Raw genomic sequence first — 13,682 nt, 5'->3', positions numbered from 1 at the left:
CCATCTAGTACATATTATAATTGAAATCGCCATCCTTTATCCCCATTTGAAAATAAATATATTTGGTATCATTCCAGCTGTAAAATCCCAGTGTTACCAAAGTCTACAATTCATTAACCCTATCAGCAAATACCATAAAGAGAAAAAAATATTACAATTGCTTGGGGGTTAATTTATCATCCCAAAGCAATGCAATAAGAAGACTGAAATGTTTTCACCTCAAATAGTATATAAAACAAGTAATCTTGTCAGTAACAACTACTGTATATATTTGAGTGTAAGCTGACCCGAATATAAGCCTAGGCACCTAATTGTACCACAGAAAACTTGGGAAACTTATTGATTCTAGTATAAGCAGTGTATGCATTGTCCTCTCATCCCCATCTTGGTATGCATGACTCCTCATCCCCATCCTGGTATGCATGGCCCCCTCATCCCTATCCTAGTATGCATGGATCCTCATCCCCATCCTTGTATGCATGGCCCCCAGCAAAAAAAATCCCACAGACCTTCCTGTGCTCCCTCGCAGCGTCTTGTTCCTGTTCAAGCAGCTGCTTTATACTTGTAAGCAGCACATGGTAGTGACGTCATGCGCTGCTTACAAGCAGAGGACAGCTGCCAAAATACTCACTGCTCTCCACGCAGGGACTATGTGCATGGAGAGCAGTGAGTATTTATTGCTATTTAGCAGTGCGCACAGTAGCAGCTGACAATGGCTTCCTGCAGCTGCTGGGCGGTCACGTGTGCCCACTACTTAATTAAATGGAATTCATTTCTCTCCACTCCCATGTTCACAGGAGGCAGAAAGCCGGTGGCTGCCACTCCTGTGCCCGATGATAAAGAGAAATGAATATTCAGTGCCAGCGCAGTGGATATTTCTCTTTAGCCCCAGCAGCCGGCCCCTGTCCCCTGTGACCCGCTGCTCCACCGCTGCTGCTTCCCTGCATCTTCTGGGACCCTCAATCAAGTGTAAGCCGAGGGGGGCGTTTTCAGAACAAAAAATGTGTTGGAAAAACTCGGCTTATACTCGAGTATATACAGTAAGCCCTTACAGCTTATTCAACTGAAAAATAAAAATGTTACAGATTTTGGAAAAAAGGTGACACAAGGAAATACAAATTTTTTTTTTGCAACCTTAAACGCCATCTCTCTCCCATCCTCCATTTCTCCTCCCCCTTCCCCTGTGAAAGAAACAAACAAAATTATACATGTTTAGAATCGCTGTAACTGTAGTGACCTAGAGTATTTTTTACCCACAATGAACGTCAAAAAAAATCTTTGCTTTACGTCTCTGCACTCTGATCTTTTCTCTGTTTTTAAATACATTATATGGTAAAATGTATAGTGTCCTTGAAAAGTACAACTCATGGTGCAAAAAACAAGTTCTCAGTATTGCTGTGTGAGCAAAAAAATTATGTAAGTTGGAAGAAGAGGAAAAAATTAAGTGCAAAAACAAAAAATCACCATGTCGGGAAGGGGTTTGAAAGAGCGTACCACTTTTTATGATGGGATTTAATTGTACTGAAAATGAGCTTGTTTTTCAGTAACTATTTTTCAGTATTTAAAGTAAATTTAATATTTACTTATTATTGTTAATTAGGTTTACTAACATTTATACCTGACCTGTCTTGTTTTTCTGACCGGCAAGACTACATACTGTGCATTGCACTCTTAAATCTGTGAAAATTCACTGAAAAATTTCCCTGTGTTACATGGGTTTTGCCATGAGTTTATTGTGGATTTGCTGCAGACTTCATCCTGACAATTATTGCACAAATAAAATCTCTAAATAAATTCTGAAAAACAACTGGCTCCGTATGTCAGTTTACTTGCTGATAATATCTGCAACTTGTGATTTGTTGTATCCCACTGGAAAATCCTTATGGGAAGTCGGCAACTAATACTCATCTTGTGCTTGCCATCTAATCATATTGTGTTGCTCCTTTTTTTGTTAAAACATAACTTTTTTCTCCTTCGTCACATTGGGTACACAAAACCATGGGTGTATGCTGCTGCCACTAGGAGTCTGACACTAAGTGAATACAAAAAGGGTTAGCTCCTCCTCTGTAGTATATACCACACACTGGCTCCGGACAGAACCAGTTCATGCTTTGTGTCCATAGGAGGCACACTGGGGTCTGCTATTCAGACCATACTTTATTTTATTTTTATTTTTCAAGTTTTTTGACTTTTTTAAAACCTTTTTTAACAAGGAAGACTGGGGCGACGGACCCTTTCAAGGGGCTGATCTCCCCAAACCAACAACAGGTGAGCACGGTGAGTGTCACCTCCCCGTATCCTCTCCTGCGACGTGGACGCCATGCCTGAGCTACACTAGGGGCGACTGTTCCCTTAAGGGCTCCGATCTCCCCGCACCAGCAACAGACGGGAACATGGAGTGTTGCCTCCATGTGTACCCCCTTCTGAGCCAGGCTACAGCAGGACACAGCCCTGTGAAATCCTAGGGGAGTGAACACTTACGATACACAGAGGCCCCTATGGCGTCTGTGCTGCTCCCACTGCACCACCACTAATGGAACAGCGGTGCTGCAGGGAGCTTGGACGTTCCCCCTCCACCTCCTCCCCCAAAGGGGATGGTGGATTGAGGGTTCCTTCATCGTCCCTTTCGCAATCCTAACCTGCATGCAGAGTGGCAAGTCTGCTCCTTCACTCCCTCCAGGCTACCGGCAGTGAGTTGTTGTTTTTTTTTTTTTTGATTGGGGGGAGGGGGCTCCTTAGCGCGTCGTGAACCTAGTCGCTTTTTCGGGCCGGGCACCGTAATTTAGTCCCTGGCTTCTGCCCTTGCTAGACCACAAGCCGGTAACCCCACCCACGACCGCGTGTCACGCTGGCGGTCCCGCCCACCTGCCTGCAGGGTGCAAGAAGAGCCTTCCTAATCTCGGCGGCCATTTTCAGCAGGAGCCCATAGGTCAGAGAATTCCCCTACATCAGGGGAACCATCGGCCTGCAGCGGCCGTTCTCTTTTAAAACACACACAGGCATCTAGGAAACGAGTACATAGCTCGTCCCACAGGTCCTCTGGCACCTTGGCATCCGTTAGCTCCGTTTCTCGCTCTCCCTCTCCAGGGGCTTATAATGAACATGACTCAGAATCCGAGTCTGATGGGCCCCTTGACCTAGAGTCGCCAGATTATCAGGCTACAGTGGATAGCCTCATTGAAGCCATCAACCAGTTGCAGCAGATCAATGAAGAGCCTACTACCTCCCACGCGGATAACGCAGTGTCCTTTAAAAGGATCTAATGTCCTCATAGGGTATTTGTCAATCACCCTGAGTTCCAGAACATAGTTTGGCGACATAGGGAGCGGACAGACAAATGTTTTGCAGGTCAGAGATCTCTTGAAACCAGAAAACCCTTCTCACATGACCTCCGCAAACAATGGCACTATGGCTCAGGGACTGGCGAGGGGACTCTGCATCCAAAAATTCCTTAATCTCCCTCCCTTATCTCAGCAGTTCCTTATTCGGAGAAAAGCTGAATCAGCTTATTTCGGACGCTACAGGCGGGAAGAGTAAATCACTTCCCCAGCAGAGAATTAGGCGCCCTATCCTCCGACAGCAGCAGACACGATTCCGGTCCTTTCACAGCAATTACGGGTGGTTCCCTACAGCCAGTTCCCCCAGTTCGGGGTGCCCCGCTTGCAGGGACAAGAGCCCACAGGCCTCATACAAACCCAACCACTCGTGGAAGGCCTGCTCCAAGCAGGCCAGATCTAGGGGATTCAGGCCTCAAAGATCCTCGGCTAAATGACTTGCAACACTGTCCAGAACGACACCAGCAGAGTAGGCGGCTGCCTACTCTTGTTTCGCCATGTCTGTCTCGCAGTCGTTCACGACGAGTGGGTCAGGGATCTGGTGTCCTCCGGATACAAAATAGAATTTTCTTTCCCTCCTCCAAACCATTTTTTGGCCTCCAGTCCCCCCAAAGCAGGAATGAGGGCACTATCCTTTTACCAAGCCATAGTCACTCTGCCAAGACTGAGTCATTACCCTGGTCCTGGAGAGAGAAAGGTTCAAGGGTTTCTATTCAAATCTGTTCGTGGTCCAAAAAAAGGATGGTACAATCAGGCCCATCATGGACCTAAAGCTTCTAAACAAATTTGTCAGAGTCCTGCATTTCAGGATGGAATCTCTCCTTTCTGTTATCTCTTCAATGGAGCAAGGGGAGTTCCTAGACGCCATCGATATTCGGGATGCGTATCTTCACATGCCAATCTTCCCCTCTCACCAAAGGTTCCCTCGCTTTGCCATTCTCGGAGAACATTTGCAGTTCCCGGCTTTGCCCTTCGGCCCCGCCTCTGACCCCAGGGTGTTCACAAAGGTCATGGCGGCTGTCATGTCTGTTTCATACTCTCGGGGCTTAGTAATCTTACTTTACCTAGACAACCTACTGATCAAAGGGCCATCTTTCCAAGCGTGCGAGGCGTGCGTCAGCATTTCATTGGACACCCTTTCTCAGCTAGGCTGGTTGATCAACCTGAACAAATCTTTTTCCATTCCAGCTTGGCAGATTTCCTTCCTGGGCATGATTCTGGACACTTCTCGAGGGTTGGTGATTCACCCTCGGGACAAGGTCTTGGCTCTTCAGCAGAGAGTCCGGGAGCTCTGTCAAGTCTCCTTGTTCCATCCGTTTCGGCATGAGGATCCTCAGGAAGATGGTAGCCGCAATACAAGCAATTCCATTTGCGCAGCTGCATCTTCGTCCCCTACAACAGGCACTTTTGGACGCATGGGACAAGTCCCTTTTCCCTCGATTGACCGTGTCGTGTCGGCTGACCCCCTCGGGTCAAGCAGGCACTCCAGTGGTGGACGCTCCCGTCCTCCCTCCTCCAAGGGAAGTCCTTTCTCCCGGTCCATTGGCTGCTGGTCACTACCGATGCCAGCCTCCTCGGCTGGGGAGCTGTTTTTCGTCGCCACACTGCCCAGGGGAGTTGGACTCCTCAGGAGTCAAGTCTTCCCATCAATGTCCTGGAGATCCGAGCTATTCGACAGTCCTTGCGGCTGTTCCATTGTCTCCAAGCAGGCCGCCCCGCATCCGTGCCCCGTCGGACATGCCACAGCTGTCAATGCGCGAGGTGGAACACATCCTTCGCTGGGCCGAAAAAAAAAACGCTCGGTTATCTTGGCCGTTCACATTCTAGGAGTGGAAAACTGGGAGGCGGATTTTCTCAGCCATCAAGGCCTGGCCTCGGGAGAGTGGTCTCTCCATTAGATTTTCCAGCAGATCTGCCTTCGCTGGGTAACTCCGGACGTGGACCTGATGGCATCCTGGTTCGGTGTCAATTTGTGGCCCGATCCCGAGAGCCATCGAGGTGGAAGCGCTGGTCCGCCTCTGGAGTCGCTTCTGTCTTCCCTACCTGTTTCCCCCGTTGCCCTTGCTTCTGAAGGTCATCAGGAAGATCAAGGCTGAGGGGGTACCAGTAATCCTAGTTGCTTCGGACTGGCCACGCTAAGCATGGTACACTGAGCTTCTCCAACAGGTCGCAGAGGTTCCTTGGCGACTTTCAGATCGAGCGGATCTGCTTTCTCATTGTCCGATTTACCACCAGAACTCAGGGTCCCTGTGTTTGAAGGCTTGGCCATTGAATTCTGGGTTCTGACCCAAGCGGGTTTTTCCTGCGAGGTAGTTTCCACCATGATCAATGCTCGAAAACTGGTGCGGGGCGCATCTATCACCGGATCTGGAAAATATTTTTCGAATGGGGCAGAAGCAGAGGTCGACCTCCGCTGGTTTTCAACATTCCCACCGTTTTGGAATTCCTTCGGTCTCTCATGGAAGGTCGCCTTCCTAGTCGCGATTACTTCGATCAGAAGGGTCTCGGAGTTTAGCTGCCCTTTCCTGCTGAGCTCCCTTTCTGACTTTTCACTGAGACAAAGTAGTCCTCAGGCCGTCTCCGCCGTTCCTTCCAAAAGGGGTATCTTCTTTCTACCTTAACGAGGATATTGTTCTAACCTCATTTTGTCCAGCTCTGGTGCATCATGTGGAGAAAGCTCTTCACTCTTTTGATCTTGTGAGGGCTTTCAAAAGGTACATGTCTGGGACGGTGCCGTTTCGACAGGCGGATGCCCTATTTTTGCTCCCGGAGAGGCACCGGAAGGGATCGGCCGCTTCTAAGTTATCAATAGCCAGATGGATTCGGTCGGCTATTCAAGAAGCTTACTTTGTCAGAGGCAAGCCTATATCAGCGGGAATCAAGGCACACTCCACTCGGTAGGAGTTTCGTGGGCTATTCGGCATCAAGTGTCTATGGAGCAGGTTTGGAAAGCGGTGATCTGGTCTAGCCTGCACACTTTCTCAAAGCATTATAATGTCGATACTCGGGCATCGGCAGATGTGGCCTGGGTAGACAAATTTTGCAGGCAGCGGTAGCGCTATTTATGACAGCGGGTGACGGGAGTTTACTCTCTTATGATATTTCCCAACCAGGGACTGCTTTTGGACGTCTCACGGTCCTGTGTCCCCCAATGAGGCGAAGGAGAAATAGAGATTTTTATGTACTCACCATAAAATCCTTTTCTCGGAGCCACTCATTGGGGGGACACAGCACCCATCCTTTTGGCCTGTTGCCTATGATGGTTTTCTAGTTGACATGTTGTACCTACTGTTAATATTGTTAATCTCCTCCTGCTTGGTCACTGAACTGGTTCTGTCCAAAGCCAGTGGGTGGTGTATACTACAGAGGAGGAGCTAACCTTTATTTGTATTCACTTAGTGTCAGCCTCCTAGTGGCAGCAGCATACACTCACGGTCCTGTGTCCCCCAAGGAGTGGCTCGGAGAAAAGGATTTTACGGAGAGTACACAAAAATTCCTAATTTGTGACATTTATTTTGCAGGAACACAAATGATTCCTGTACCAATGGGTTTAATGGCTCCAGGACCAACCGTAAGTTTACTTTGTGTATGACAACGATTTAATGGGTTTTATGGATGCATAAATATTTCGTAACCGTTTCAAGCTGTCCATACACATTAGAGTACTTAAAGGGAACCTGTCAGCAGGTTTGTGCATAGGAACCTGCACCGTGTCAGGTTGGTGCCATTAAACTGATTAAAATGATACCTGCTGATGAAATCCGTCTTGCGGTTGTTGTGTAATCTGTATTTTCAGTTTATGAATTTCTGGTGCTTTGGGGCAGCCTGTGGAGTGGGTCTTAATGTGGTTCTCTGCTTGCATATGCGTGTGTATGGGCTTACTGGTCCTTCACTAACCTGCCCCCTATTTTACATACTGAATATACTATTGCTTGAAGAAAAAAATTAGCATTCATCATGCAGGCGCTGTAGCATGATACAATGTATAATATGCATATATTCATTTTATTTAGGCATTTTGCAAATACAGATTAACCAACAACCACAAGATGGATGTCATCACCCTGGTATCATTGTAATCAGTATAACGGGACCAACCTGACAGTGCCTGTAGTTTAGTGAGCACAATCCTTCTGACAGGTTCACTTTTTAAGTTGATTACCAGTGTTCATACTGACATCCATTTTTATGGAACAAATATCAGAGATCCAGAGTTTTGGTTTGCAATGATTTTAGTCGTTGCACTATTGGAACAACTGCTTATGCTGGCAAGATGTCCTTCTTATAGATACCACAATAAAAATGCTTATTCGATAGTAAGTTTGTGTTAAAATTTACATTTTTTTTATATTTTTGGCTCTTTGTGCTATATGGGTTCCCATAATAACTAAAATCTGTTGCTGCTCATTTCAGAAGTTAGTTTTTTTTCCTTTCCTAACTCTTTTTTTTTTTTTTCATTCGTTTTTCAATCTCAAGGTTTTGTTGCCAACTGTACCTATGGTCGGGAAACATATGGGTCCTAGGAAAGACTTAATGGGTATGAAAAATAAGGAAAATGATGAGAACAGCGGTCCGACCACCACTGTTTTTGTAGGAAATATTTCAGATAAGGCATCTGACATGCTTATCAGGCAGCTACTAGCCGTAAGTATCTTCTTTTTTTTCCCCACAGTTACATATTCATGATGGATATAGAGATATATTTACTATGTTTTGGTTAAAACTTTAGTTGCACTCATGCCATTATAAAGATGAATTGCAATCTATTATTATTATCAGGATTTATAATGGTAAAAAACTCTTTTCTTTTCCTCTCTAAAGAAATGCGGTTTAGTATTGAGCTGGAAAAGAGTTCAAGGGGCGTCTGGGAAGCTTCAAGGTAAGTGTGGTATGTAAATCTTTTCCAATTTTTCTCTATATTAATAAAATAGTTGCACTTTAATAACTGTTACACACACACACACTCTCACACACTCTCTCTCTCTCTCCCACACACACTCACTCACTCACTCACTCACTCTCTCACACACACACACACACACACTCTCACTCACTCACTCACTCACACACACACACACAATTTGTAATGTAATTTGTACTTGGTGTACTCGTTGCTCGGGTGATCTCCGAGTATTAGTTAGTGTAAGGAGATTAAGTTTTCATAGCCGCAGCTGAATGATGAGACAGCTTGATTACATGTGAGGATTCCCTAGCAACCAGGCAACCCCCACATGTACTCAGCCTGGCTAATAGCTGTAAATCATTCAGCTGAAGCGATGAAAACTTAAACTCCGAACACTAACAAATACTCAGAGATCACCCGAGCGTGCTCGGGAAAACCTGAGCAATGAGTACACTCACTAATCACTAATAACTACCGCTCAAATTGGTCTGTAAATCTGTCTGCAGAAAACATCCAAGTTGCATCTGCTGCTATAAATTGTCTATTGGGATGAGGAAGAGAACGAGACACAGCTGAACCTTCTAGTGCGGGGGGCAGCAAAACTGCAAAAATGCATGTATAATGGCCAGAAATGGTGTTATTCCTCATGTAGACACAACTGCTTATTATGAAAAATCACTATATATGAGGGTAGGAGAAATATATATATGTTATGATGATTGCCACTAGGAGGACACTAAGTAAACACAAAGAGTTAACTCCTCCTCTGCAGTATACATCCCTTGACTGGCCAGTAACGACTCAGTTCTAGCTTAGTGTCTGTAGGAGGCCCTTGGGTCTGTTCAGAATCTTAAGAATACCTATTTAGTATCATGAATCTTTTACATGAATTGGATTGGTGGCCAATGAATAAATCATTGAAAAACATCCTTTTAATCTCTCATAATTTTCGCCAGTGGTAGCTATGCACGAGTTGGAACTTTTCCATGTGGTGGCGAGAAAGGGTTACTTATTGGTTGACTCTCTTAATTGTAGCCATACATATGTTCACATTAGCCGGGACTAATGTACTACTGCTGGGCAGGAGTCATGAGTGGCGGCATCTTGTCTGGAGAGACTGGGGGCACCCTCTAGACACTGTTTGACTACCAGGTGAGGGTCTGAATAAAGGCCACACCTGGTTTGTCAAGGCGGAATTAGGTACAAATCTATGTCCAGAAGGCAATGAAGGGCACTTAGCCCAGTGGACCTGAATAAGTGGTTAAGGATGAGTCATTCCATGGTAATTGCTATTGTGTTATGGGCACGTCATGTCATGTGATGTGTTTGAGGTTTACCCTGAATTTGCCACTGGTAGAAGGCAGAACATGAACGCTATTGCGCAAGCACCTGATAATAGGTGTTATAGCTACAATAGCGCTTTAGGGAAAGCCTCTTTGCCAGTTCCAAGATGGCGATCGCAGGTGCCACTGCGCAGGCGCCGGAAGTCAGTCACCACATCTAGTATGGTGCGGAGAAGCGCCTGTATTTGATGCCACACTCAAGATGGCGACCGCTACTGTGCATGCGCCAGACACTAGTTACGATTAGTTGATTTTTGATTGGCCTCTGATCCGTCATGTGACTATGATGCAGGCAGAAACATTGTGACATGCGCAGTAGGGGATTTAGAACGCCGGTTACATGCTGGTCTCTCCATTAACACTTGGTCCCTCCAGAGGTAAACATAAATGAATGACAGTAATTGGCTTAACCCCTTAGCGACCGCCGATACGCCTTTTAACGGCGGCCGCTAAGGGTACTTAAACCACAGCGCCGTTAATTAACGGCGCTGTGGAAAAAGTCAATAGCGCCCCCCAGAGTCGGATTTTCTCCGGGGTCTTGGCTGCCGGGGGTAGCCGAGACACCAGAGAACATGATTCGGGGGTTTTTTAACCTACCCCGCATTTGCGATCGCCGGTAATTAACCGTTTACCGGCGATCGCAAAAAAAAAAAAGCGATCTCTTTTTAATTTCTCTGTCCTCCGATGTGATCGCACATCAGAGGACAGAGAAAAGGGGTCCCAGGTGGCCCCCCAATACTCACCTAGCTCCCCCGATGCTCCTCGTGTCTCCCGGTGGGCGCCGCCATCTTTAAAATGGCCGGCACCTGGAGAATCTTTGGGGTCTCGGCTGCCGGGGATAGCCGAGACCCCAAAGAGCATGATCGGGGTCGGTTTTACCAACCCCTGTTTTGCGATCGCCGGTAATTAACTGTTTACCGGCGACCGCAAAAAAAAAAAAAAAAAAAAGTAAAGTGTAATTCTCTGTCCTCTGATGTGATCGCACATCAGAGGACAGAGAAATAGGGGGATTCGGGGACCCTACAATACTCACCTGTGTCCCTGGATCCTCTTGCTGCTCCTCCTGGCCGCCGGCAGAAGAACATGGCGGACGCATGCCCAGTGCGCCCGCCATCTGTCTCCATTTGCCGGCCGGCAGGAGAACAGCAGTTGGGGCTAAAATTGTGCACAACGTGGGCAGCAGCTGTAGTTTTTCAACGCATCCGCTGCCCAATCTATGTCCTGGGGAGGAGGGGGCGGAGTTACGGCCACGCATGCGCGGTCAGAAATGGCGGATGCGACGTACAAAAAAACGTTTCATTGAACTTTTTTTGTGCCGACTCTCCGCCAAAACACAACTGATCCAGTGCACAACGGACGCGACGTGTGGCCATCCGTCACGGTCCGTCGGCAATACAAGTCTATGGGCAAAAAACGCATCCTGCGGGCACATTTGCAGGATCCGTTTCTTGTCCAAAACGACGGATTGCGACGGAATGCCAAACGACGCAAGTGTGAAAGTAGCCTTAGGGCTAGGGTTAGGGTTGGGGCTAAAGTTAGGGCTAGGGTTGGGGCTAAAGTTAGGGTTAGAGCTGGGATTAGGGTTAGGGTTTGCATTAGGGTTGGTATTAGGGTTAGGGTTAAGGTTAGGGTTGTGATTAGGGGTGTATTGGGATTAGGGTTAGGTTTGAGGTTAGGGTTGAGATTAGGATTAGGGGTGTGTTGGATTTAGGGTTTTGATTAGGGTTATGGTTAGGGTTGACATTAGGGTTGTTTTGGGGTAAGGGTTGTGATTATGGTTAGGGTTAGTGATTAGGATTATGGATCAGGTTGGGATTAGGGTTAGGGGTGTGTTGGGGTTAGGGTTGGAGCTAGAATTGGGGGGTTTCCACTGTTTAGGTACATCAGGGGTCTCCAAACACGACAGCCAATTTTGCGCTCAAAAAGTCAAATGGTGCTCCCTCCCTTCTGAGCTCTGCCGTGCGCCCAAACAGTGGGTTACCCCCACATATGGGGCATCAGCGTACTCGGGATAAATTGGACAACAACTTCTGGGGTCCAATTTCTCTTGTTACCCTTGTGAAAATAAAAACTTGGGGGCTACAATATCTTTTTTGTGAAAAAAAAAATATTTTTTATTTTCACGACTCTGCATTCTAAACTTCTGTGAAGCACTTGGGCATTCAAAGTTCTCACCAGACATCTAGATAAGTTCCTTGGGGGGTCTAGTTTCCAAAATGGGGTCACTTGTGGGGGGTTACTACAGTTTAGGTATATCAGGGGCTCTGCAATCGCAACATAATGCCCACAGACCATTCTGTCAAAGTCTGCATTCCAAAAAGGCGCTCCTTCCCTTCCGAGCTCTGCCGTGCGCCCAAACAGTGGTTTACCCCCACATATGGCGCATCAGCGTACTCGGGATAAATTGGACAACAACTATTGCAGTCCAATTTCTCCTGTTACCCTTGTGAAAATGAAAACTTGGGGGCTACAATATCATTTTTGTGGAAAAAAAAATATTTTTTATTTTCACGACTCTGCATTCTAAACTTCTGTGAAGCACTTGGGCATTCAAAGTTCTCACCACACATCTAGATAATTTCCTTGGGGGGGTCTAGTTTCCAAAATGGGGTCACTTGTGGAGGGTTTCTACTGGTTAGGTACATCAGGGGCTCTACAAATGCAACATAATGCCCGCAGACCATTCTATCAAAGTCTGCATTCCAAAACGGCGCTCCTTCCTTCCGAGCTCTGCCGTGCGCCCAAACAGTGGTTTACCCCCACATATGGGGTACCAGCATACTCAGGACAAATTGGACAACAACTTTTGGGGTCCAATTTCTCTTGTTACCCTTGTGAAAATAAAAACTTGGGGGCTACAATATCTTTTTTGTGGAAAAAAAAATATTTTTTATTTTCACGGCTCTGCATTATAAACTTCTGTGAAGCACTTGGGCATTCAAGGTTCTCACCACACATCTAGATAAGTTCCATGGGGGGTCTAGTTTCCAAAATGGGGTCACTTGTGGGGGATTTCTACTGTTTAGGCACATCAGGGGCTCTCCAAATGCGACATGGCGTCCGATCTCAATTCCAGCCAATTCTACATTGAAAAAGTAAAACGGCACTCTTTCTCTTCCAAGCTCTGCGGTGCGCCCAAACAGTGGTTTACCCCCACATATTGGGTATCGACGTACTCAGGAGAAATTGCACAACAACTTTTGTGGTCTAATTTCTCCTGTTACCCTTGTGAAAATAAGAATTTGTGGGCGAAAAGATCATTTTTTTTTTTTTTAATTCGTTTATTAGTTGCAAAATAAATCATACAATACACACATTTGCACTTGTATCCATCATTTTCCATTATATCATGAAATGCAATTACTCTCATTACATTATCATTTCTAGAGTATTACAAGGGTAACAAATGGTGTATGTCGATCACTGGTATCTTGTTGTATAACCTTAACTAAACTAACTACTAAAAGAGAAAGAAAGAAAGAAAACGCCGCCAAAATAAAATTTCGTATAAATTTCACTCTGTAAGCAATGTCCCCAAAACCACGAACCCCACTTCTCACATGTATTCTAAATTATTATTATTAAATTATAGAGTGTGATGGGAGGAGTTCCATCTGCCCCATATTTTCTCAAATTTATCTGGACACCCTCTATTCTGATATAATGTCCGCTCATACGGAATAATTGAGTTTACTAGATCAACCCAAGCTCTAAGAGATGGGCAAGGACCACCCATCCATCGTAGCGCCAGTACCTTTCGCGCCATAAATAGTGTCTCACGCAGAAGTATCCCAGTGTAGTGATCCCAGGCTTCCGCATCCCACACCCCAAATAGACAGGTCAATGGTTCAAGCGGGACAGGAATCGATAACAAGGATGTCAACAATGTTGTCACCTCTTTCCAGTAATGAAAAATAACAGGACATCTCCAAATCATATGAATAAAGTCCGCATCACTGGAATGACATCTTAGACAATCTGATGACTGGAGACGACCCATCTTAAAAAGGCGGATCGGGGTCAAATAGGATTGGTATATAATGTATAATTGAATCATCTTATTATTAATCGATGGGGAAACCCTAGTTGAAGATTCCAAAA

At 45.9% G+C, this 13,682-nt stretch overlaps 1 protein-coding gene across 10 annotated transcripts in view; it reads left to right on the top strand.

The window, feature by feature from the left end:
* RBM25 (RNA binding motif protein 25) overlaps nt 1–13,682 on the top strand; it is a 100,854-nt gene that overhangs the window by 28,359 nt on the left and 58,813 nt on the right. For 6 of the 10 annotated variants that reach the window (XM_069731218.1, XM_069731160.1, XM_069731211.1 and 3 more), the window contains exons 3-5: nt 6,857–6,906; nt 7,812–7,979; nt 8,157–8,223. In XM_069731218.1, the coding sequence (XP_069587319.1) occupies nt 6,857–6,906; nt 7,812–7,979; nt 8,157–8,223 (285 nt within the window). The remainder of the gene's footprint in view (nt 1–6,856; nt 6,907–7,811; nt 7,980–8,156; nt 8,224–13,682) is intronic. The other 4 variants (XM_069731202.1, XM_069731166.1, XM_069731226.1 and 1 more) reach the window with 1 other exon arrangement.

Source organism: Ranitomeya imitator, chromosome 1 (genome assembly GCF_032444005.1).
Source record: "Ranitomeya imitator isolate aRanImi1 chromosome 1, aRanImi1.pri, whole genome shotgun sequence".
Classification (NCBI taxonomy): Eukaryota; Metazoa; Chordata; class Amphibia; order Anura; family Dendrobatidae; genus Ranitomeya; species Ranitomeya imitator.
The sequence above is the reverse complement of the archived record's forward strand: the minus strand, read 5'-3'. Positions and strand labels throughout refer to the sequence as shown.